This window comes from Boleophthalmus pectinirostris, unplaced genomic scaffold, assembly GCF_026225935.1.
Source record: "Boleophthalmus pectinirostris isolate CB_2022bp ecotype Guang Dong unplaced genomic scaffold, ASM2622593v1 HiC_scaffold_10, whole genome shotgun sequence".
Classification (NCBI taxonomy): Eukaryota; Metazoa; Chordata; class Actinopteri; order Gobiiformes; family Gobiidae; genus Boleophthalmus; species Boleophthalmus pectinirostris.
This window is the reverse complement of record NW_026570971.1, coordinates 34,082,935-34,108,906: the sequence shown is the minus strand read 5'-3', so window position 1 is coordinate 34,108,906 and position 25,972 is coordinate 34,082,935. Positions and strand designations below refer to the sequence as shown.

Genomic DNA, 25,972 nt, shown 5'->3' with positions numbered 1-25,972 from the left:
TGCTATTACTCTGTTTTTACTCTGCTACAAACTTGAGCTGCACAGCCTTGATCTTGATCGATGTTTCTTCTGCTCGATGAATAATGTCTGTGAAATGATGACGTATTTTTGACAGTAAAATTCCGTCTGTGAATTCGTTTTCGTACTGATGAAAGCCTAATCATAAATTTTCATTTCGTAATTGTAATTCATGACGTCGTAATTTTTCAATTCATATTCTGATGGATAAAATACACACAATATATTTTATGTACGACTGGACTCATTTGAGAGTTTACAAATATTTATTTTATGCGCAACTACAGCCAAATATGCACGGATTTCCCAAATACGCACGGATTTCTATTTTATGCGCACGAATATTTTTGACAGCTTTCTTACTCCATACAGAACGTCCAGAATTCTCTCCATGAGCTGCAGAGGCTGCACTAGCAGGGGTTTAGTTTAGGTTTAGATCATTCAGATCAGAGGGAGACTTTTTAGGTTTAAACACACTGGATTTCAGCGCTGAAATTGCTACTGAAAGACTCACGTGAGGCTCATTCGTAAATAAATGAGATGTGTCCAATGTTTTTGTGATTAAGAATAAATCAGTATTTCCATTGTTATTAGTAAAAGTCATATTTGATTTGATTTGTCAAGTTTATGAAATGTAAAATCTAAATGTTTCATACAGCTCCTTTAACAGGCCTGGTAAACATAAACAGTAGGTGTGTTTTATGCAATAACACAGGATTTGTCCAGAGGGTTCACAAGATTTGGTTCCACTTTCTGCAAAGACGTCAGGATTTCTCGGATTTGTTTTTGGGGCAGGCCTTTCCACTGGAGCAGGGTGAATGGCAGAGACATGTCCAATGTAAGACTGAAAACACACAGAGACGTCAGGAGTCGAACCCACAACCTCCTCGCTGAGAGGAGGAGGCATGATAACCACTCTGACACATATTTCTTACCCACTGTCCTTGTATTTTTTCACCAGATGCCCAGTGGATACTTTGAGGGCGTTTATGTCTTCTGTCTTTAACAAATCACTGATGCAATCTAAAGGAAAGTTCCACTCCTCCATTCCAGGGCACTAAGAACAGACGGAACCTTTAGTATGTACAGAGTTCTGTTTGTGTCAAAGGGATGATGACCTCTGGGACTTTTTGATGGTCAGTGTAGTTGTTTAGTGTTATACATCATCTACTGTAAGTGTTGTCATTATCCACTGTTACGTTGTCTTTCCACATCATTTTAACATGAGACAGTAAGCTTAATTCAGTGTGTGGAGGGGTACCTTTTGAAAATGTGAATTTATTCATAAAAAACATATAGGACATATAGGATATAAGACCACATATAAAGACGACAAGGTAAATGACATTAGTCTTGTTTCTAAAGTGATCTGTAGCCAGCTCTGTACAGAGAACACTTTCACGGAGCGTGACTGACAGGCTACACAAGGAACAAGAGAGAATTCAAACCCATGATGGCAAAAAGCAGACCAGGTCTTGTGATAAACCATCCTATTTCCAGTTATAGTAACTTAAATGTTGAGTTGACATGCTCCACAAAAGAAAGCATTACTTAATGTGATTTCAAATTAAACAAACCTCCTGCATTATCTGTAAATGTAGAAAAAAAACAGAAGTAAAACTAGAAGTAGTTTATTGTTTGTGCGTTAGTCTCGTCTTACAGTGCCATAAACTAAACATGTTTCGTGAATTATTGAGATCTGCCTTATGTTTAAGAGTATGATTCAGGTATGATTTAGATTTTATGGAGGAAATGTTGTGTCACTGTCTCACAGAGCAGAGCTCTGCCTCTGGACCCGGAGCCTGGAAACACAACTGGGCTAGAGGGACCAACAAACACACTCCAAGGCCCCAAGTGAACTGTGCCAACAGAAAAGAGGCAACAACATGGTAAAATGATGTAACAACAGGGGATTAATGTAATGACAGAGCCATCCATCCATCCATCCATTTTCGTCCGCTTATCCGGGGCCGGGTCGCGGGGGGAGCAGCCTAAGCAGGGACTCCCAGACTTCCTTCACCCCAGACACGTCCTCCAGCTCCTCCGGGGGGACCCCGAGGCGTTCCCAGGCCAGCCGAGAGACATAGTCCCTCCAGCGTGTCCTGGGTCTTCCCCGGGGCCTCCTCCCGGTGGGACATGAACACCTCCCGAGGGAGATGCTCAGGAGGCATCCGGAACAGATGACCGAGCCACCTCAACTGGCTCCTCTCGACGTGGAGGAGCAGCGGCTCTACTCTGAGCTCCTCCCGTGTGACTGAGCTCCTCACCCTATCTCTAAGGGAGCGCCCAGCCACCCTGCGGAGGAAACTCATTTCAAGCGCTTGTATCCGCAATCTCGTCCTTTCGGTCACTACCCAGAGCTCATGACCATAGGTGAGAGTAGGAACGAAGACTGACCGGTAAATCGAGAGCTTCGCCTTTCGGCTCAGCTCCCTCTTCACCACAACGGTCCGATACAGCGACCGCATCACTGCAGACGCTGCACCGATCCGCCTGTCAATCTCACGTTCCGTCCTCCCCTCACTCGTGAACAAGACCCCGAGATACTTGAACTCCTCCACTTGAGGCAAAGACTCCCCACCCACCCGGAGAGGGCAAGCCACCTTTTTCCAGTCGAGAACCATGGCCTCGGACTTGGAAGAGCTGATCTTCATCCCAGCCGCTTCACACTCGGCTGCAAACCGCCCCAGTGCAGGTCCTGGTTCGATGAAGCCAACAGGACAACATCATCTGCAAACAGCAGAGATGAAATCCTGTGGTCCCCAAACCGGACCCCCTCCGGCCCCTGGCTGCACCTAGAAATTCTGTCCATAAATACAATGAACAGAACCGGTGACAAAGGGCAGCCGTGGCGGAGTCCAACATGCACCAGGAACAGGTCTGACTTACTGCCGGCAATGAACACAGCTCCTGGAAGAGCCAGAGGACATAAACAAACAACACTTGGATTAAAAACAAAAGACAGAATCAATTGAAACAGCAGTAGACCAAGTGTAACACTAAACAACTACACTGACCATCAACAAAGGTGCAAAGTCCATTTTTTGACACAAACAGAACCTCATAAGTTTGGCCTCTTAAATGACCTTATCGTGCACAGTGTGTTTTACCAGGTTGGAGAAGGTTTCATGGATGTGCTTCGCGTCTTCACACACAGAAAACTCCACGTTTTGGTTCCACTTCTTCTTGAGTCTGGTCAGTTTACAGCTGCTCACATGACTGACGTAGAGACGCACTATCTGTTTGTAGCACTCAGCCATCATACTCTGGACACAGAAGAAGACAGACGCTGATAACACAGTTTAACTGCATCACTTCCTTCAGTCTGCCTCCAGGGCAGCTGTGGCTACACAACTTATCACCACCAGTTGAATGAACATGGACGTGTGGTGGTTCAAGAGGCTCTTCAAGATTTTATTGTTGTCAGGCTTTATACACACATATGTGATGAATCTTTGTTTAGTAAAACCCATAAAAACACAATTTCTAAACCCTGTAAAAGTCCAGAGTCCCCTGTTCTTTTTAAAATAAATCTAAATCTGTGTCACCAAATCAAACAAGCGCTAAGGTTAATTAGGTTATAGACTAAAAGTCCAATCTGACAGTGACGGGGAGAAATGTTTTTAATCAGCTGTTTTAAACTTCTTTTGTAAAGATTTGTCCAAACCCAGATTACCAGGACTGGAGCGTCTCAGTAAAAACATCATGTCTTTTGTCTGAAGAGAGACATTATTTTACATGCTAGAACATGAAATACCAAAGCAAAAGCACTCAAGGGCATGTTTAAGATCCAAAACAAACAGTGCTTTGTCCTTTAAGGTTCAGCCTTGTGTCAGTGTTGTGCTCATCACAGAGTCCATGAGGAAAACAGAGCAAACAGTTGGAGCAGAAGTGGATAATAGTCTGCTCTATGTCCTGATGTATTTAGTGTTATCTGTGATCCCTGTGAGTAAATGAACTCACCTTGTGTTCCTCCAGACTCAGCCAGTGCTCTGGTCTGAACAGCTTCTTCAGGTCTGTCTTCAGGAAATCACATGTGTGCTTTGATTCAAAGTACTTTTTAAAACCGCTCTGAGGAAAGTCAGGATCATGAATAGTTGAAATATAAAATCACTGGTGGTACATTTGAACTTTCTGTACCTCAGCAAACACCTCCACAGTGTCCAGAACAACTGTGTGAGTAAACTTCTCTGTCTCTGTGAGGAACATCTCAACCTCTTCAGACACGTCCTGGACTTCAGGTCGTTTGAGTTTGGTCTTTGTGAGGTATTCCCTGAGACAAAACACCAATGAACATTTAACTCTTTAATTACAACTGTCCCAAGGTACTGTTCCCATTCATGTTATATGTTGTTGGAAAACTGACTAAAGGGAAATTGAGCACAATATACAAGAATAATATGAATTTATTGTCTATATTCAAGTTATAAGTCATGGATTGGTTGGTGGTTGGTTTAGTCTTTAATCTTGGCCCAAAAAGATCCAAACCTTGAAGCTAACTCCCTCATTAGCAAGACCACTTTTGGTCACTATGAGCTGGTATTTGGTCAAATTAGTTAAATCTTTTACATTTAGTTTCAGATTTGTTTCAGATGTCTTTATTGCATTTGGATTACATGCAGTGAAATATTTCTCACTGAAGTCATAAATATATTGTCCTCACTTGAATTCTTTGCAGATTTTCAGAGTCCTGAAAAACTGCAGCATTTGTTGGTCGGCTATTTTCTTCTTTTGGAGTGTTTCCAGCCACTCGAACCACTGCTGTTTGTAGCTGTAAAAGAAAAGACGCTAAGAGAACGCCTCTACTGTAAACATCAGATCATATACAGCACTGAGACGTTTTAAACTCTGGACACTTCTTCTAGTGGTACAATTTAAAATATTGTTAGTGATTAGAAAATATGTCCAGGACGTAGGAGAAAAAGCCAGCAGTGGGCGCTGGGAGTGACTCTGCAGGGGCAGTGAGGTGTGAGAGGCCTCACCATAAGAGCGTCACAACCCACTGTCTTCAGAGCGCTGTCTTCAAAGTAGAGCTACAGAAGTTATAGAAGAAGTTTTACCTTTTCCTACATTAACCATTACAGATTTGTGCCTAATCTTAACCACACAGAGAATCTGATGAGGTGGAGCCTAAATGTGTATGAAGCTAAAAACAATAAGAGCTGGTGTTAAAGTTGCTAAGTTAATGTATATACTGTACATCATAGAAGCTGCTCTTGAGGTCAAAATATGTCTTACTTTTAAACTCACTGATGTGAATAATTAGGATATTTTTTAGGATAATTATTTTATCTGAATGGATAAAATAAGAGAGGAGTAACTTTGGACCACTGCAAACTGTAAAATATCATTTACCTGTTAGTGAAGGAGTGCAGCAGCTGCAGACAGAGCTGACACAGTTTCAGAGACAGAGCGGAGCTGAAGGCCTCAGCTGCAGAGGGAGACGCCTCAATGCACTGGAGACAAGAGAGACGAGATAAAGGCCGTGTTATGAGCAAGTCATTCTTCTAAAATAGAATCATCCTGGTATGAAAATACTTCAAACCATAGTATTATATTAATTGGGTTTTTTATTTGTATTTTTATTTAGTTAGGTATTCTATTATTGGACTTTCGTGCTGTAGTTCATCCTTCAAAAACATGTTCAAGCACAAATGTCCATCAGCGCAAGTAACACCAGCACACACAGACTGGAGGTCCATGATCCACTCTGTTGTAGTGTCATGTGACCTTCAGCCCTTGATTTTAAGAGAGTGGCAGAGCTGTAGAGCACCACCTGGTGGCAGAGCTCAGTGCATTGTGAGGCTCTGTTGAGAATGTCTGGAGCCCATTCTGAGCAGGTCTTTAGATCACACCTCCAGAGCTTCTCCCACATCCTGGGGGAGTCTGGGGACATGAAGTCTGAGTGGACCAGGTTTTCTTCCTCTGTTGTGGATGTGGCTGTCTGTAGCTGTGGTCATAAGGTCTCTGGGGCTTGTTTTCACAGAAACCCCAGAACCCGGTGGTGGACACCAGATGTAAAGGATGCAGTCAGGCTGAAGGAGTCCTATCAAGCCTCATTGGCTTGTAGGACTCCCGAGGCAGCTTAAAAGGACTGAATACAGGTATTTTACTGGAACAAAGAGTTGACCTGGATCACGTCCACATAGGTCCTGATATAGTCCTCCTCAGTGGCACAGGGATGGTGCTGTGTCTCCAGTTTCAAGATGTGATTCAACTGAGAGGAAACTTCTTCCTAAAACACAGAGCCAACTTTAGAAAGAACCTGCACTGCTCCTTTCACAGACACCTTCAGAAGCAGCACCTTCAGAAGCCTCTGCAGTTTGTCCTGGGCCTGTTGGATCCAGTCACTCAACAGAATCAGGTCTATGTGCTGGATCAGGTCTGAGTTCTGGACGATCAGCTCCCGACTCTCCCTGAGGACACATGGGTCATAAAAAAAAAAAAAAAAGCAGTACACCTGTTAGCGCAAACACATTAGACAAATTAGACCCTAAACAGGACCGTGAACACTCGTACTGATCACAAGCTCCTGAAAATGTGATGTTTAAATCCGTTTTATGTTTTATGTCTTTTTTGGCAGTGTTTGCTAATGGAAAACATTCTGTCATACACATCCATACAGAACATCCCCGGCATGATGTCACTGCAAAGTATCCATTTGTGTATTACCTGAAGTACTGAGAGAGTGCCCACTGGAGCAGTTGGAGACAGTCTTTAGCGGTGCGGGCCGGGAGCAGTTTCTTCTTCTTGCGCAGCTCTGTCTCCAGCTCTGGAGGCGTCTGTGGGATCTGAGCAGACTCCTCAATCATCTCAGCCTCATCCTCCTTGAAAACCAGACCTGAGCCCAGACCTGAGCCCAGACCTGAGCCCAGACCTGAGCCCAGACCTGAGCTCAGACCACGGCGAACCTGGACCATGGAGAGACCAGGAATAACTCGCAGGACCCCACACAGCCTCTCCTGATCTAAGGACAGAGCACTGTTCTGGTCTCCAGGTTGGTCTCCCATTTGGTCTCCAGTCTGGTCTCCAGTCTGGTCTCCAGTCTGGTCTCCGGTTTGGTCTCTGGTTGGGTCTCCGTTCAGGTCTCTGCTCCGGTCACTGCTCTGGTCCCTGGTCCGCTCTCTGGTTCGGTCTCTGGTTCGGTCTCTGGTTTGGTCTCTGGTTCGGTCTCTGGTTCGGTCTCTGGTTCGGTCTCTGGTTTGGTCTCTGGTTCGGTCTCTGGTTTGGTCTCTGGTTCGGTCTCTGGTTCGGTCTCTGGTCTGGTCTATGGTCTGGTCTCTGGTCTGGTCTATGGGTGTGTCTCTTTCATCCGCTGAAACAGTAGAACAGTGTGTCAGACATGGTGCTGCACACAGGACAGTTTAAAGTGTAAGTGAAGCTGCAGTTTAACACTGAGTTGGAGCAAAGACCAACATGTGTCTTTGGGCAGGAGAGGGATTAAAGTGAGTTTCCACTGCAGTGGACTGCAGGAGCTCGGACCAGAGCCACTGCTCCTCCACATCAAGAGGAACCAGATGAGAAACTGAAAGCAGTTTATTAAAATCAATGTGAAAATCATTTTACAATGTTATTGAATTATATTATAACCATATACTGAATTTTAGACAAAATGATGTTTTTTAAAAGTCCATGGGAAAAGGAATCAACATTTACTTGTGGAAACACAGTGGACTTTGAAGTGGATGGGCCTGTTAAGTTCTGCTGTGACTCTGTATGAAAAATAATCATCTTTAGACTGGTTTTATTGTAAATAAATATTTTATATTTGCAGGTTTTGTATCATGAGAGCTTAAATGTGTCAGTGACTGTGGGAAAGTCTCTGAGCTGCACACACTCGGCTCATGTGACAGAGCTCATGTGGTTTTGTATCTACGTAAAAATAACATAAAAACGTCTCTTCAGAAACAGACAGGAAATGACAGACTTAGAGCTTGTTCTCAGCCGAACACGGGTTTGGAAAACAATTACAGCAAACAGAGCATTGGGCGTTGTCCAACTCCGAGGCCACATACAGCCCTTTGATTAACTTTGACTGGCCCTTTAAGCTCATTTGGAATTAAATAAAAAATAAACATATTTTATAATTTAACCTCATGCATGGACTAAAGCTGCACTGCTTCTATTTTAGACTCTTCTCAGTCTGAGCAGCTCATCCAAACTATGCTATTAGTGCTTTTTATAAAGAAATACAATTCATATTATGCAAAACTGAGAACACACATGAGAGCAGCACACACACAAGAGCAGCACACACACACACACACACACACACCCACACACACACACACACACACACACACACACACACACACACACACACACACACACACACACACACACACACACACACACACACACACACACACACACACACACACACACACACACACACACACACACACACACACACACACACACACACACACACACACACACACACACACACACACACACACACACACACACACACACACACACACACACGACGTCATCGTGATAAGAAACAAAAGTTCTTTCACATGTACGTACCGTCCACAGAACTTTCCAAGGACACCAGACGAGCTCTGCTTCTGCTTCTTTTGGGTTTTTTTAACCTTTTGAACATTTTCCTCATGTTCTCCATGTCTATGTCTTTGAGCAGTGTTTTCTTTCACAGATGCTCCTGTCTTATGTTCATCTCACCTTCTGCAGTCGATACAGTCTGAGGACACATTTGCAACACTTTCACTTCTACTTTTTACATGCATTGCTTTTTTTTATTGTAAAGAGGAGGTTGTGGGCAGGATAGGCGCAGTGTCTCTTCCTCTCAGTAAAGCGAACAGGTTAGACTCCTGCTCTCTCTGAGTGCGCGTACGTGTTTGTAACAAGTCTGAGCTTCAATAAAACTACATTTAATACCACTCAAATTCAAGCTGTCCCCGGTTGACATGTTTTTGGCTTCTCAAACTTGTGGCCAAATTTAGATCACGTTATTTATTTCTATAGCAACTACTATTTCAGATAATATTAAGTTAGAGATAGAGTTGAATGAAACCAAACCTTCCCCCTGTTGGAGGAGATTTAAAACATACCTGTTGAATGACCCTGAGTCGAATTTATGAATAATAAAATAGATATTTACAGAAACTTCCACAAAAGGCCTCACATCTGTAGTTTATAAAACAGTGGTTGATAACTTCCAGTTTATGATGAGCCCCTTATGATGAGTGCAACACAGAGGCCAGTTACGTCGCCCGGATTGGCGTCACCGGGGCCTCACCCTGGAGCCAGGCCTGGGGTGGGTGCTCGCCAGCGAGCGCCTGGTGGCCGAGCCTCCCCCCACGGGGCTCGGCCGGGCTCAGCCCGAAGGAGCGACGTGGGGCCGTCCTCACGTGGGCCCACCACCCGCAGGAGGATCCATATGGGGCTGGTGCAGAGAGACTTGGGCAGCAGTCGACGGCGGGGGCCTCGGCGACCAGATCTCCGGACATGGAGACTAGCTCTGGGGACATGGAATGTCACCTCGCTGGGGGGGAAGGAGCCTGAGCTTGTGCGGGAGGTTGAGCGTTACCGACTAGATATAGTCGGCCTCACCTCCACGCACAGTTTGGGCTCTGGAACCCAACTCCTTGAGAGGGGCTGGACTCTCCATTTCTCTGGCGTTGGCCGCGGGGAGCGGCGGCGGGCTGGTGTGGGCCTGCTCATTGCCCCACAGCTCAGTCGCTGTGTGTTGGAGTTCACCCAGGTGAACGAGAGGGTCGCGTCCCTGCGCCTTCGGGTCGGGGACAGGTCTCTCTCTGTGGTGTCGGCCTACGGGCCGAACAGCAGTGCAGAGTACCCGGCCTTCTTGGAGTCCTTGGGAGAGGTACTAGACAGTGCACCGACCGGGGACTCCGTTGTTGTCCTGGGGGACTTCAACGCCCACGTGGGCAACGACAGTGACACTTGGAGAGGGGTGATTGGGAGGAACGGCCTCCCCGATCTGAACCCGAGTGGTGTTTTGTTATTGGACTTCTGTGCTAGTCACAGTTTGTCCATAATGAACACCATGTTCGAGCACAAGGGTGTCCATCAGTGCACGTGGCACCAGGACACCCTAGGCCAGAGGTCGATGATCGACTTTGTAGTCGTGTCATCTGATCTCCGGGAGCGTGTCTTGGACACTCGGGTGAAGAGAGGGGCTGAGCTGTCAACTGATCACCACCTGGTTGTGAGTTGGGTTCGCTGGCGGAGGAGGAAGCCGGAAAGACCTGGCAGGCCCAAGCGTGTAGTGAGGGTCTGTTGGGAAAGTCTGGCGGAGCCCTCTGTCAGAGGGACCTTTAACTCGCACCTCCGGGAGGACTTCTCCCGGATTCCGGGGGAGGCCGGAGATATGGAGTCCGAGTGGGCTTCATTCTCGGCCTCTATTGTCAATGCAGCTGCTCGGAGCTGTGGGCGTAAGGTCTGTGGTGCCTGTGGACACCGGAAGTAAGGGATGCTGTCAAGCTGAAGAAGGAGTCCTATCGGGCCTTGCTGGCTCAGGGGACTCCTGAAGCAGCTGACGGGTACCGGCGGGCCAAGCGTGCTGCAGCCCGTGCGGTTGTGGAGGCAAAAACTCGGAGCTGGGAGGAGTTCGGGGAGGCCATGGAGAAGGACTATCGGACGGCCTCAAAGAGATTCTGGCAAACCGTCCGGCGCCTCAGGAGGGGAAGCAGTTCTTCACCAACACTGTTTACAGTGCGGGGGGAGAGCTGCTGACCTCGACTGGGGACGTTGTCCGGCGGTGGAAGGAATACTTTGAGGATCTCCTCAATCCCACCGTCACGTCTTCCGAGGAGGAGGCCGAGGCTGGGGACTCGGAGGCGGACTCATCCATCACCCAGGCTGAAGTCACTGAGGTGGTTGGCAAGCTCCTTGGTGGCAAGGCTCCGGGGTTGGATGAGATCCATCCTGAGTACCTGAAGTCTCTGGATGTTGTGGGGCTGTCTTGGCTGACACGCCTCTTCAACATCGCGTGGCGGTCGGGGACAGTACCTCTGGACTGGCAAACCAGGGTGGTGGTCCCTCTGTATAAGAAGGGGGACCGGAGGGTGTGTTCCAACTATAGGGGGATCACACTCCTCAGCCTTCCCGGTAAGGTCTATGCCAGGGTACTGGAGAGGAGAATCCGGCCGATAGTCGAACCTCGGATTCAGGAAGAGCAGTGTGGTTTTCGTCCTGGCCGTGGAACACTGGACCAGCTCTACACTCTCCATCGGGTGCTCGAGGGTTCATGGGAGTTTGCCCAACCAGTCCACATGTGTTTTGTGGATCTGGAGAAGGCATTCGACCGTGTCCCTCGTGGTGTCCTGTGGGGGTGCTCTGGGAAGTATGGGGTCCGGGGCCCTTTGCTAAGGGCTGTCCGGTCCCTGTATGACCGGAGCAGGAGCTGTGTTCGCATTGCCGGCAGTAAGTCAGACCTGTTCCCGGTGCATGTTGGACTCCGCCAGGGCTGCCCTTTGTCACCGGTTCTGTTCATTGTGTTTATGGACAGAATTTCTAGGCGCAGTCAGGGGCCGGAGGGGGTCCGGTTTGGGGACCACAGGATTTCATCTCTGCTGTTTGCGGACGATATTGTTCTGTTGGCTTCATCGAGCCAGGACCTACAATGTGCACTGGGGCGGTTTGCAGCCGAGTGTGAAGCGGCTGGGATGAAGATCAGCTCTTCCAAGTCCGAGGCCATGGTTCTCGACCGGAAAAAGGTGGCTTGCCCTCTCCGGGTGGGTGGGGAGTCTTTGCCTCAAGTGGAGGAGTTCAAGTATCTCGGGGTCTTGTTCACGAGTGAGGGAAGGACGGAACGTGAGATTGACAGGCGGATCGGTGCAGCTTCGGCAGTGATGCGGTCGCTGTATCGGACCGTTGTGGTGAAGAGGGAGCTGAGGCGAAAGGCGAAGCTCTTGATTTACCGGTCAGTCTTCGTTCCTACTCTCACCTCTGGTCATGAGCTCTGGGTAGTGACCGAAAGGACGAGATCGCGGATACAAGCGCTCGAAATGAGTTTCCTCCGCAGGGTGGCTGGGCGCTCCCTTAGAGACAGGGTGAGGAGCTCAGTCACACGGGAGGAGCTCGGAGTAGAGCCGCTGCTCCTCCACGTCGAGAGGAGCCAGTTGAGGTGGCTCGGGCATCTGTTCCGGATGCCTCCTGGGCGCCTCCCTCGGGAGGTGTTCCGGGCAGGTCCCGCCGGGAGGAGGCCCCGGGGAAGACCCAGGACACGCTGGAGGGACTATGTCTCTCGGCTGGCCTGGGAACACCTCGGGGTCCCCCCGGAGGAGCTGGAGGACGTGTCTGGGGTGAAGGAAGTCTGGGAGTCCCTGCTTAGGCTGCTCCCCCCGCGACCCGGCCCCGGATAAGCGGACGAAAATGGATGGATGGATAAATCCCCAATTAAGATGCTGCACTGTTTAGTTGAAGACAGATTAATTCTGTCAGAAAAAACACTACAAAACAGCACTGACTTGGAACGCACTTTAGAAAATGGGGGCGGGTTGATATACAATATTTTTAAGTATTTTATTCTTGTTATAACTATATGTTCTTATTGTTATCTGTGCTGCTGTTGACCTGGACCTGAGTGCATTGTTTCGTTTCTATGTATTTTTTATACTGGAATGACAAATAAATTTGATTCTGATTCTGATTCTGAAAAAAAAACAAAAAAAAACTAAAGGGTTCAAAGACTGCTTAGTGTGTGAGTCATGAACTAAATGAGCATTTCTTTGTGAACTAGAATGAAAACTCTGGTAAAGGGTTAAACCTGGACTAAACTAGACTAAGATCAGAGAGCAGCAAACCAGCCAATGTTGTTCCAAAAAGTTTATTATTTTCCAAGAAAATTCTCAAAACAACACAATTTCCCTGATCAGAAATATACAAAAGAAACTGCTAAACCAAATCAAATCCCCTTCAGATCTCTCATGTACAAAAATCTCTCAAAGATACAGAATAAGACAATAAATAATAAATAGAAAATAAATAAACTTAAATAAATACATAAAATAAACAGTAGGACAGAACAAGCTATTAAAGCCATCGTATGGAACTTTTTAACCACAAAATCGATTAAAATAAAATCATGTTTTGTGCTTTTGGTTGTGTTCATTGCAGGCCTGTGTCATTACTCTGAGCGGGCTTGCTTCTCCACAAACCTGACTCTTATTAGGCTGTAATCTAAATCCCAGTATGGCATGAAACCTATCAACATGGTTTTAACTTTATTATTTATAATTCCATGGAATCATGCAGGTGACATGCCACCTCCAGAAAGTTACATAGTGTACCTTTAAGTATTTAAGTACTTCTCAAAATAAACATGAAGAAAACAAATGTTACATGTTTTTAAAGAAATCAAGCTTCACCACAGCAAAATAAAATGTGCTGTGTGAGACGCCCTCTAGTGCTTGTTCACTCACATTGCACCGTTACAGTTACAGTTACTCAGGAATGGAAAATATTTAAAATAATTCCTATTCACAGTAAAACAACTGTGATGACACTTTGGGATGTGAAATATTCACATTGTGGTGTTTGGACTTGAAAACCTTCTGTCCTTTATCCAACGCAGCATCCGGAGGGCAGGAGGAAGTCCAGATCCAAGTCCAGATCCGAGTCCAGGTCCATCAGAGAATTCAGGACTTCTTCAATTCTACTTCGGGACAGACCTTTCCACTGAAGGAGGCCGATCGGGAGAGACATGTCCAATTTGAGACTGAAAAAAAAAAGAGAGATCAGGAGTTGAACCCACAACCTCCTCACTGAGCGGAGGAGGCCAGATAACCACTCTGACATATTGTATTTATTATTTCTTACTCATTCTCCTTGCATTTTTTCAGCAGATCCCCAGTTGATATTTTGATGGCATCTATGTCTTCTGTCTTTATCACTTCACTGACAAAATGCAATAAAATGTTCCACTTTTTCACTCCAGGGCACTGCAAAAACAAGAGATCAGAATCAGAAATCAGGAACGTGTCTTGGTGGAGAAGTGCAGCATAAAACAGTGAATAGTAAATAAATATGTAGTAATAATAATATGTGTGAATGTGTACCATATTTTGGCACTATAGGACGCTCTGGATTACAAGGCGCACTGTCATTGAATGGTCTGTTTTTGAACTTTTTTCACATAAACCGCACCGGACTATAAGGCGCATTAAACGAAACACAACAGTTCGATAAATCAGTCAAACTTTATTTAACGCATTCACAATAACTCTCAACTTTGTTCAATTGTAATGCATAAATAAAATACTGTCTGAGACGCTAAATTGTTCGAATATTCACAATAAGTCATAATAGTTCTAACAGCTGGGTGATTCTGGCGTCCACACGTCCACATCCCTCTGGTCATTATCTGAGTCAGTGTGGTTACTGTTCCCTGGAGTTCAGTTCAGTGATGATTCTGGTCTTGGTGAAATCTTGGACCACAGTTGATACTGATCCTTGACGTCCACGATCCGTTGGCAGATCGTGGTGTAAGTGGCTCGGCGCTGTCTCTCTGTCTTTGTGAATGTGTGTTTCTTGTCTCATCCACTGCTCCCACGCAGCTCGCACTTTCACTTTAGAACAGTCTTGAGTTTAAAGTGGGTGTTGTGAGCGTGTCTCTTGACAGGAGCATTTTGATATTAAAAGGAATCACAGTCTGTATTACTCCTGATGCTCCTGACTACGAGAACTGTAATGCTGCAAGTGGAGCGGCTTTGTAGTTTACTAAAGTCGTACTAAGACGCTCCAATAAATTCATAAATAAGGCGTCTGGATTATAAGGTGCACAGTTGTTTTTGGATGAAATTAAAGGCTTTTAAGTGCACCCTATAGTGCAGAAAATACGGTAGATGTCTGACCTGGCTGCTGATGGTTTTGTGAATGAGCTGTGCGTCTTCGGTCACAGAGGAGTCCATGTTTGGGCTCCAGTTCTTCCTCAGTCTGCGCAGAGAGAAGCTCCTCATGTGCTGAATGTACAGAGACACTACGAGCCTGTAGCAGTCAGACAACACATCCTGCACACACACAACAACAACACAAAACAACACAAAACAACACAAAACAACACAGGGCCATGAGTTCATAGATTCTCAAACTAACACAAGAATCACACTTCAGAACATGTTTGTACAGATCTAAACTACAGTGTGAGATGGTTTGATGCAAAATGAGACTAGAGATTTTGATATGTGTGTAGGAAACTGGGTAATTGCAAACATTCTAATTGTGATTTTGATTGTATCTAATTCCATCAATTTAAAATTTTGCATTGAGTAACTTTTCTGCTGGAGGGTCCGTGAAATGCTTTTGACCCTATCTGTTCCATAAGGGTGAATTGCACAGTTGTAGGGAGTATTATCTGGTCCATAAGGGTGAGTTGTTGTACAGTTGTAGGGAGTATTATCTGTACATAAGGGTGAGTTGTTGCACAGTTGTAGGGAGTATTATCTGTTACATAAGGGTGAGTGTTGCACAGTTGTAGGGAGTATTATCTGTTACATAAGGGTGAGTTGTTGTACAGTTGTAGGGAGTATTATCTGTTACATAAGGGTGAGTTGTTGTACAGTTGTAGGGAGTATTATCTGTTACATAAGGGTGAGTTGTTGTACAGTTGTAGGGAGTATTATCTGTTACATAAGGGTGAGTTGTTGTACAGTTGTAGGAGTATTATCTGTTACATAAGGGTGAGTTGTTGTACAGTTGTAGGGAGTATTATCTGTTACATAAGGGTGAGTTGTGCAGTTGTAGGGAGTATTATCTGTTACATAAAGGTGAGTGTTGTACAGTTGTAGGGAGTATTATCTCATACATAAAGGTGAGTGTTGTACAGTTGTAGGGAGTATTATCTCATACATAAAGGTGAGTGTTGTACAGTTGTAGGGAGTATTATCTCATACATAAAGGTGAGTGTTGTACAGTTGTAGGGAGTATTATCTGTTACATAAGGGTGAGTTGTTGTACAGTTGTAGGGAGTATTATCTGTTACATAAAGGTGAGTGTTGTACAGTTGTAGGGAGTATTATCTGTTACATAAAGGTGAGTGTTGTACAGTTGTAGGGAGTATTATCTCGTTACATAAAGGTGAGTGTTGTACAGTTGTAGGGAGTATTATCTTTACATAAAGGTGAGTGTTGTACAGTTGTAGGGAGTATTATCTTTACATAAAGGTGAGTGTTGTACAGTTGTAGGGAGTATTATCTTTACATAAAGGTGAGTGTTGTACAGTTGTAGGGAGTATTATCTCTTACATAAAGGTGAGTGTTTGTACAGTTGTAGGGAGTATTATCTTACATAAAGGTGAGTGTTGTACAGTTGTAGGGAGTATTATCTCTTACATAAAGGTGAGTGTTGTACAGTTGTAGGGAGTATTATCTCTTACATAAAGGTGAGTGTTGTACAGTTGTAGGGAGTATTATCTCTTACATAAAGGTGAGTGTTGTACAGTTGTAGGGAGTATTATCTTATACATAAAGGTGAGTGTTGTACAGTTGTAGGGAGTATTATCTCTTACATAAAGGTGAGTGTTGTACAGTTGTAGGGAGTATTATCTCATACATAAAGGTGAGTGTTGTACAGTTGTAGGGAGTATTATCTCTTACATAAAGGTGAGTGTTGTACAGTTGTAGGGAGTATTATCTCATACATAAAGGTGAGTGTTGTACAGTTGTAGGGAGTATTATCTCATACATAAAGGTGAGTGTTGTACAGTTGTAGGGAGTATTATCTCATACATAAAGGTGAGTGTTGTACAGTTGTAGGGAGTATTATCTCATACATAAAGGTGAGTGTTGTACAGTTGTAGGGAGTATTATCTCATACATAAAGGTGAGTGTTGTACAGTTGTAGGGAGTATTATCTCATACATAAAGGTGAGTGTTGTACAGTTGTATACATAAAGGTGAGTTGTACAGTTGTAGGAGTATTATCTCTTACATAAAGGTGAGTGTTGTACAGTTGTAGGGAGTATTATCTTATACATAAAGGTGAGTGTTGTACAGTTGTAGGGAGTATTATCTCATACATAAAGGTGAGTGTTGTACAGTTGTAGGAGTATTATCTCTTACATAAAGTGAGTGTTGTACAGTTGTAGGGAGTATTATCTCATACATAAAGGTGAGGTGTCAGTGTTGTACAGTTGTAGGGAGTATTATCTCATACATAAAGGTGAGTGTTGTACAGTTGTAGGGAGTATTATCTCTTACATAAAGGTGAGTGTTGTACAGTTGTAGGAGTATTATCTTTACATAAAGTGTTGTACAGTTGTAGGGAGTATTATCTCTTACATAAAGGTGAGTGTTGTACAGTTGTAGGGAGTATTATCTCTTACATAAAGGTGAGTGTTGTACAGTTGTAGGGAGTATTATCTCTTACATAAAGGTGAGTGTTGTACAGTTGTAGGGAGTATTATCTCTTACATAAAGGTGAGTGTTGTACAGTTGTAGGGAGTATTATCTCTTACATAAAGGTGAGTGTTGTACTGTTGTAGGGAGTGTGGATTTAAACTGACCTCATGTTCCTCCAAACTGAGCCACGGCTTCACAGTGAAAAACTTCTCCAGCTCATCAATCAAGATTCTGTTCGTGTGATTCAACCCAAAGTATTTCTTCAAAGCTCTCTGAAACAAAATACGACGATTTTTTATTTTAAAACATAAATATTGTACCATGTCTTTTGAAGGTGGGGACAGAATGTAGAATGCCCCCCCCCATCATTTCTATTAGTGACAAAGTTCATTCTCCTGCTGCATTTCTCCGACACACAGGGATACAAGATGTAAAGTCTTACCTCAGTGAAGGCAGCCAAATCTTTGTGAAGAATCTCCAAAGTAAAAGTTTCTATTTCCTCGAGCAGAGACACAGTTTCTTTAACACTTCCATCTTGCTTTTTATATTTAGTCTGGATGTGTTTCCTGAAAATAAATTATATTCAACATTTACAGTTAATCTGTGAAGTGTTTTATTTTACTTCTTTTTTTTATTTTTTATTTATTTACTCACTTGATTTCTTTGCAGGTTTTCAGAATTTTAAAAAATGTCACCAACTCCGATTTAAACAATTTCTTTTTGCTCAAAATCTGGAACCAGTGCTCCCTGTAACTGCAAAAGAAAAAACACAATGATAAGGCAAAGTACAGGCACAATATTCAAACCAGAGCCAGTGAACTGTATGTCTCCTCAACAGTTTATACACTGCATTTATACATAAGTCTTTATATTGAATTCATCTTTGTTGCACATTTCCAGTTGAATGTATTTTACCTGTTTGTGAATGAGTGCAGCAGCTGCAGACAGAGCTGAGACAGTTTCAGAGACAGAGAGGGGCTGAAGGTCTGAGCTACAGAGGGAGCCGCCTCAATGCACTGGAGACAAACAGACAATATAATCACAGGGTTAATATGGAACATGGTATAATGGTTAATATGGAAAATGTGTAGAAAAATGAAATGAACTGTGTTCTACCTGTATGACATCCACATAGGTCCTGGTATAGTGCTCTAGGCTCTCACAGGGCTCTTGGTCATATTGCAGAGTGAGCTGGAGCTGACCCCAAACCTCCACCTACAAAGAAACACCAGCTTTTATTATAAACATGAAAACAAGTCACATGAATCTGTCTGATGTGATGTTTAGACTGAACCTCCTGCAGGTCTGTGAGCCGCTTCTGAGCATCTTGGACCCAGTCGCTCAGAAGAACCAGGTCCAAGTTCCAGGTCTGGTCCTGGTTTAGGTCCGGGTGAAGGAACAGGTCTGGACTGAGGCACAGAAAACACAAAGAACTTCTATTATTTTCTTTTTATTTAAACACGACTGTAGCCCTAACTGGCTTCTTTAACTAAGGTTACAGCCATCGCTGACTGCCCTGTGGCGCTGGCTGTCAACCTGGGACCTCCAGAGCACACGATGCACAGGCACAGGGAGAATGTGCAAACTCCACTAAATGGCCCTACGCCCGGGAATCAGACCCAGGACCTTCTTGCTGTGAGGGTAAAGTGCTAACTGAATGAAAGAGTATTTCATTATAAAAGTACCTGAGGTACTGAGTGTGGGCCCACCGGAGCAGCTGGAAGCAGGTCTTAGTGGTGCAGGTCTGTACCAGTAGGTTCTTCATGTGAGAGATCAGACCATGGTGGTACTTCTGTGTCAGATTTCCCATCAGCCCCCAGGGCTCCAGCAGAGGGCCCAGTCTGAGCAGCTCATGTAGCACAGTGCTCTGTAAGGCCTGAAGGTGGCGCTGTGGCTCTGTCTCCAGCTCTTTCTGTGGAACGTGAATGCGCACAGACTCTTCAATCAGGAACTCAGTGTAATCCAAGTCCAAGACCTGACCTGAGTCTAGACCAGAGCGATAGTGGACCACAGAGAGACCAGGACTAACCCCCAGGACTGCACACAGACTCTCCAGGCTCAAGGACGGAGGACTGGACTGATCCCTGGTCTGGTCTGTGGTTTGGTCTGTGGTCTGGTCTGTGGTCTGGTCTCTACTTAAGTCCCTGATCTGATCTCTGGTCTGGTCTCTGGTCTGGTCCCTGGTCTGGTCCCTGGTGTGGTCTCTGGTCTGGTCTCTGGTCTGGTCTCTGGTCTGGTCCCTGGTCTGGTCTCTGGTCTGGTCCCTGGTCTGGTCTCTGGTCTGGTCTCTAGTCTGGTCTCTGGTCTGGTCTCTGGCCTGGTCTCTGGTCTGGTCCCTGGTCTGGTCTCTGGCCTGGTTTCTGGTCCAGTCTTCATTTGCGTTGATGGAGTTTTGAATCGCTGGAGTGTCAAGGTACGGAGCGTGTCCTGAAACAGAGAGAACAGAACTGTGAGAAGTGAATGTGTTTATACATTTCTATTTATTTATGGTTCTGTCTCACTGTAATATCGAGGGACGCACACTAACATCATCTAAAATACTTGAATCTTATTGCCACTGGCTTTATTTACACACCAGAAATCTGATATTATCTAATGGAGTTATCCGATTAGTGAAATGTCACATAAACCGTTACATCTATGTGAGTAATCTGATTTCTTTCTGATTGTTTTTTTCATTTGTGATGATGTCAAATCCTACGTGTATCATTTATTTAAGAAAAGATAAATGTAACAGAGCAGTGGGTGATGGGGTACAGAAGAATAAAGATGACCACAACTCTGATTAAACAAATGTAACATGCATAAAAGCTCTGGAAAGTCCATTTTGCACCAAGTGTTTTTGATTTCTGTCGTGCTGTAAACACAAACCAAAATCAGATCAAATTATCCAGGCCATGTAATTTATCCACTGCTTTCTCTAAATAAACCACCTCTTACTCATGTACTCATATTTTGGACCACGTGACTTGCAGTAAATAAAAACTCAAGCAGCTATGATGATGTAATTTAGGTGAGGTAAATCTGGACCAATCACAGAGCTCCACGCGCCTCCACGTGCTTCAAAACATCACCAGGGAGAGAGACGGGGAATCCTTCTTCAGTGACGCATGCAAAACTTTCAACTTAGTGAATCAGACTCAGAGCACAACAACATTCACTAAGCAGCTAAAGAATGCAGCAGGTCCGGTTGACAGTGGAATGAAATTGGGATAAATCTGGACCAATCACAGAGCTCCACACGCCTCCATGTGTTTCGAAGTATCGCTGCTCAGGAAAGATGTACAAACAGTGTTGGGGAGTAACGGATTACATGTACCGGCGTTATGTAATCAAATTATGGGTAACTGCATTCGGGTACAGTTACTGTTTCAATGAGTAATTGGATTACAGTTACTTTGTTGAAATAAATGGATTACATGGCAGTATTTTCCTGTTTTCTCATTTTGGGCTGTATCCCATTTTTATTTTTTATTTTTTAAATTTTGGTAATTACATTCATTGCTGGAAACTAAACTAGGTCTAAACCAGGTCTAAACCAGGTCTAAAACCAGGACTAAAACAGGACTAAACCAGGTTTAAAACCGGGACTAAAACAGGATTTCCCAGGACTAAACCATGCTGCGCGGCCTGTGTCTCCTCCCATGCACCACACTGTTAATAACCTGATTCTGTATCATTTTGAGTAAAAAAAACATAAAATATTACAGATTTTTACTGGGCTGGCGCCTTTATGTTTGTACTGAAAGTGAGGTTGTTGTTTTTTTAAATAAACAATATGACACTAACAGTAGAGTGGACATAATTGAAGGCAGCAGTGATCTCATATAAAAATCATTTCTCTATCAATATTTTGAATCTGGTCAAGTAAATTCTGGGTTTTTTATTGTCTTTTAGCAGACAAAACATCTTATGTTAAGATATCCTACTCTTTGCTTCTCTACAGCAAATCAAGTAATCCAAAGTATACAGATGATAATGGTTTCTGTTACAAACTACATTTTGGGGTTTGTAATCTGTAATCTGTAGGGGAATACATTTAAGAGTAACCTTCCCAACACTGTGTACAAAACATTCAAACTACTGGATCACACTCAGAAGATTTACTGCATTCATTTAAAGGGACTGGTGCTTTTCAGATTCTAAAATGATGACGCTGATGTCATACTCTCAGATCGAGGCAAAAGACAGTTTTGACTATTTATCAATTTATAAAGAACTGAAATTATCAATCTACCCTTATGTCTTGTAATGTTATATTGTTTATCTGATTTCTTGCATGTATGTTTAGAATAGTTTTCTAATCATTTGTATGTATATATGCAATTAAGAGGATAAAACAAAATTCCCTGTTACATTGTACTTTACCATGAAATATATAAAAAGTGAATTCACAAATGTTTAACATGGTGATTTCTGTGATTGACTTTTTAGGTATTTTTGAGAAATAAAACCACCTGTACTTTAACAAATGTAAGTTAAAGCCATTTAAAGTCACACTGTGGAACATTCCAGGCAGAGCAATGACATATCCATAGAAACAAGAAGTTGCCGGACTCCCAACCAAAAAGTTACATAATGCAACTTTAAGTATCTGCATTAAAGTTTCAGACCACAAAGCTGTTATGAGTTTGTACTATAAGGTCAAAGCCTTTAAAAGAACCATTTACAAGCAAAAAAGTTGATTTGCCATTTGAAGATTTCAAAATTAAATCTTAAAACAGGAAAGCCCGTAGAGTCCCAATGAATTAGAGACTTTCACCCAAATATGAGGATGTGAAATCAATATTAAAGTTAAGTTAAGTTAAGAATATTTATTATAAAGACATTTAAAACATTAAAGACTTCAATTACAATTTAGTTTACCTCAAAAGGCTACTTAACTGTACATTTTTATATTCAGTTTATATCTAATGTCACTGAACAAATTTGAACTTAAGTGCTTGTTGTCATTTCAGTTCTACGCTTGGATCACTTCACTTTAAACAAAATCCGGTCTGACCACATTCACTAGATACAAGTTACAAAGCTGCTTATGTAACATGATCTCACAATTGGCATATTCAACTACTGCTACTACTGCTACTGATAATACTGCACAGTCATTGCTAAAGAATAATTATATGTCATTTAATACTATTACAACTACTACTGCTACTGCTAATACTGCACACTCACTGTTAAAGAATAATTATATGTCATTCAATACTGCTACAACTACTACTATTACAACTACTACTGTTACTATTTCTACAAACCATATACCAAAATCCAAGACTACTGCTATTACTCATGTTTCATATTCAACCACTACTCCTACTCCTATTACTACTGCTACTACTGCAAATACGGCACAATCACTGCTAAAGAATATGTAATTTAATACTACTACTAGTGCTACTACTGTTTTGCATACAATATAATAAAATTCAATACTACTGCTATTACTAACACCTATTTATAACTTTTTCATATTTCATTTTTAACTACTACTACTACTACTACTACTACTACTACTACTACTACTACTACTACTACTACTACTACTCCTACTTCTACTACTACTAGTGCTACTACTGTTAGGCATACAATATAATAAAATACAATACTACTGCTATTATTAACACCCATTTATAACTTTTTCATATTTAATTTTCAACTATTACTACTATTGCTACTACTACTACTACTACTACTACTACTATCACTACTTCTGCTACTATTATTACTATTACTACTACTACTACTACTACTACTACTATGACTACTACTACTACTATCACTATTACTACTACTACTACTTCACTACTACTACTACTACTACTACTACTACTACTACTACTACTACTACTACTACTACTACTATTACTACTATTACTACTACTACTACTACTACTACTACTACTACTACTACTACTACTACTACTACTACTACTACTACTACTACTACTACTACTATTATTATTACTACTACTACTACTACTATCACTACTACTACTACAGCTACTATGGCTACTACTATTTCACATACAATATAATAAAATCCACTACTATTGCTATTACTAACTCTATTTATTTGAACAGTACAAGATGTGTGATGGAAAATAGAGACAATTAAAGATTTGAATCACTTAGTAGATGACATTATAAGGACGCACTCACACCTGCACGTCCGACCCGCGCCACCGCCCGATGACGTCATCACCCGCCGCTGTTTGTTTACATGTGCTAACCATGCTAACGCTTTTAGCAGAGAAAATATCTATTAGCGGCAGAAATATTTATTAAATAGTGAGGCTGATGTGCGTCCTTTTATGATACACTTTGCTCCGTGAGTTTATGGAGATAAAAACAGCGTGGAGCAGTGATGATGTCGGAGACCAGAAGCGGCTGAACTTCTGTGTGTTTTTATTGAAGGTGAGTGCGGGTTTATCGTGTGTTTTGGAGCAGGTTTTATTCACTGTTTTCCTCCTGTGAGTAACATCAGCGCGCACACAGGGCTCTTATAATAAAGTCGTGCGTGTGCGTGTACATGAGCAACCGTGTCCTGCTTTGGCCCACCTCGTCCAACCGGGCCAAAGGACCAACCGTGCCACGCCTGAGCACGGTTTGATTTGCTCACCCTGGAGCGATCCGAGCTTGGGCACGGTTCTAAAGTCCTAGTGTGAGTACTTCCTACTTCTAGTTAAGAGTTACAAGGTTGTTTATGTAATAAGATCTCCCATATAACTCAATATTTTAAATTCAACTACTGCTACTACAGCTACTGCTAATATTACACCATCACTGCTAAAGAACAATTATATGTCATTTAATGCTACTAATACTATTACTACTACTACTACTACTATTTCTGCATACCATATATACAAAAATCCATTACTGCTATTACCAACTCCCATTTAAACTTATTCATATTTCATGTTCAACTACTACTATGTCAGTTAATACTACTACTACTACTGCTGCTACTACTACTACAGCTATTACTGCTACTACTATCTTGCAAACAATATAATAAAATCCAATACTATTGCTATTACTAACTCTGTTTATTTGAACAGTACAAGATGTGTGATGGAAAATAGAAGCAATTAAAGATTAGTAGACGACATCAATTCTATTCTATCTTTCCATTCATTCGTCTATCTATCTATCTATGTAAATCACTTAAAGGTACTCACTCTCTGGACAATCATTATTGTTGTTGGCTTCTATAAGTGGAGTTCTGTCTTTGCGGTTTCTGCTGGCCAAGAGCCTCTTCATGGTGAACAGTAGAGTAGCAGTACTTTTGTGCAGTTGTGATCTGCTCATAACTCCTTTGTTAATCTGAGCTGCCCCTGGTCTGATCCACCTTTTATATCACAGACATGGGATTTCCCCAGAGCAGGGCAGAGCTAGTTTTGTTTTACTGGAGAGAGGTGAAAGTGAAAATGTTGCCATGACAACGTCCACAAGGAGTGAGAGAGTTTAGAAATGCAGATCTATCTTTGGAATTACAGGGGAATATATTTGTTAGATCAGTGGCTATCAGGCATTTTCTTATTAAGGTTTTCATGATGTTTTAATTCTGATTTGGTCTGGTGGATCGTACCTGTGGTCAATATTTACTATAGGTTAAATACGTTAAGCAGCAGTTGATGGGAGAAAAAGGACAAAAATGCAGGAAGTAGCAGTAAAATTCACAACATTCTATAAGACAATAATATTTAAAGGTTCTGTGACTCTCATGAGCACTGAGTCATGTTATAATGTTGTTACTTCCTCAAAAACAGACCTGGAGTTGTGTTTTGTTTCATCCACACATTAGTCTGTATATCTGCAAAGCGCAAAATGCTCTGTTCCGCCTTTTGATGTCATGAAGCGGTAGTTTTCAAATTAATTAACAGCTCCTTTTACCTTTAGTTCAGCAGAGATTGGAAATTCCAGTGCTGAAATGATCCAGAATATTCTAGTGAAGGTGTGTGGAGTTTAACAACAAAACACAGTGGAGCACTTCCTGTATCACCACGTGACATCACAAGGTGGAGCAGAACGTTTTTAGTTTGAGAAAAGAAATCAAGAACTTGTGTGTTTAACATATGAATGAAACAAAACACAACTCCAGGAATGTTTGTGATGAGGAAACAACATTAGAACAGTGGTCATGTGATGTTGCTGTGACGTGTCCGGTCAGCTGATTTGTTTTCCTACCGGATGACAGCGCCATCTGCAGTCCCACCTCCTCAGGACAGTATCCCAGGTGTGGGAGAGTAAAAAAGCCCCTTGTCCTGGTTTATGGTCTCGTGGGCATGTTTTAGTATTTCGATTGCCTCTTTAATCCAGCGACAATGTTTGTTTTCCTCTGTCCCAGTGATGTTTGCTCCCGTCCAAGTCCAGAATGTGCTTCTCTCTTTTTTTTTGTCTGAAATGGCCAATTTGAGTTGTTCCTGTTCTATTTCATGTTTTGTTGCTCTGGTGCACACCTTTGCTGTTTCCTTCTCGCATTCTGTCTGTATTCTGTTTCCCCAATGTGCATTTTATTGCAGGACATGCAGGGGATTTCATTGGGACAGAGGACAACAAACATCGTCGCTGGATTAAAGAGGCAATCGAAATACGGAAACATGCTCATGGGACTATAAACCAGG

The 25,972-nt window shown here is 42.9% G+C and overlaps 2 protein-coding genes across 4 annotated transcripts; both read right to left on the bottom strand.

The window, feature by feature from the left end:
- Nucleotides 1-327: 327 nt before the first annotated feature.
- Nucleotides 328-8,731, bottom strand: LOC110153428 (uncharacterized). Of its 2 annotated transcripts, XM_020917312.2 has the most exons (11): nucleotides 8,551-8,731; nucleotides 6,691-7,333; nucleotides 6,323-6,434; nucleotides 6,149-6,253; nucleotides 5,374-5,474; nucleotides 4,682-4,789; nucleotides 4,159-4,291; nucleotides 3,982-4,089; nucleotides 3,129-3,284; nucleotides 954-1,075; nucleotides 328-862 (listed from the first exon to the last, which is right to left on the bottom strand). In XM_020917312.2, exons 1-11 carry the CDS (start codon nucleotides 8,642-8,644, stop codon nucleotides 718-720), a joined length of 1,827 nt encoding a protein of 608 aa, XP_020772971.2. In that variant the 5' UTR covers nucleotides 8,645-8,731; the 3' UTR covers nucleotides 328-717. The 2 variants fall into 2 exon arrangements, with proteins under 2 accessions (XP_020772971.2, XP_055018122.1); XM_055162147.1 differs by lacking the exons at nucleotides 328-862; nucleotides 954-1,075 and adding an exon at nucleotides 2,548-2,928.
- Nucleotides 8,732-12,823: 4,092 nt separating this feature from the next.
- On the bottom strand, nucleotides 12,824-24,655 carry LOC110153427 (exocyst complex component 3-like). Of its 2 annotated transcripts, none has more exons than XM_020917311.2 (11): nucleotides 24,527-24,655; nucleotides 19,028-19,769; nucleotides 18,637-18,751; nucleotides 18,459-18,557; nucleotides 18,258-18,358; nucleotides 17,997-18,095; nucleotides 17,785-17,908; nucleotides 17,507-17,614; nucleotides 14,859-15,014; nucleotides 13,825-13,946; nucleotides 12,824-13,723 (listed from the first exon to the last, which is right to left on the bottom strand). In XM_020917311.2, the coding sequence occupies exons 1-11, from the start codon at nucleotides 24,606-24,608 to the stop codon at nucleotides 13,567-13,569; spliced, it is 1,905 nt and encodes a 634-aa protein (XP_020772970.2). In that variant the 5' UTR covers nucleotides 24,609-24,655; the 3' UTR covers nucleotides 12,824-13,566. The 2 variants fall into 2 exon arrangements, with proteins under 2 accessions (XP_020772970.2, XP_055014156.1); XM_055158181.1 differs by having other exon boundaries at nucleotides 19,052-19,769.
- Nucleotides 24,656-25,972: the final 1,317 nt, after the last annotated feature.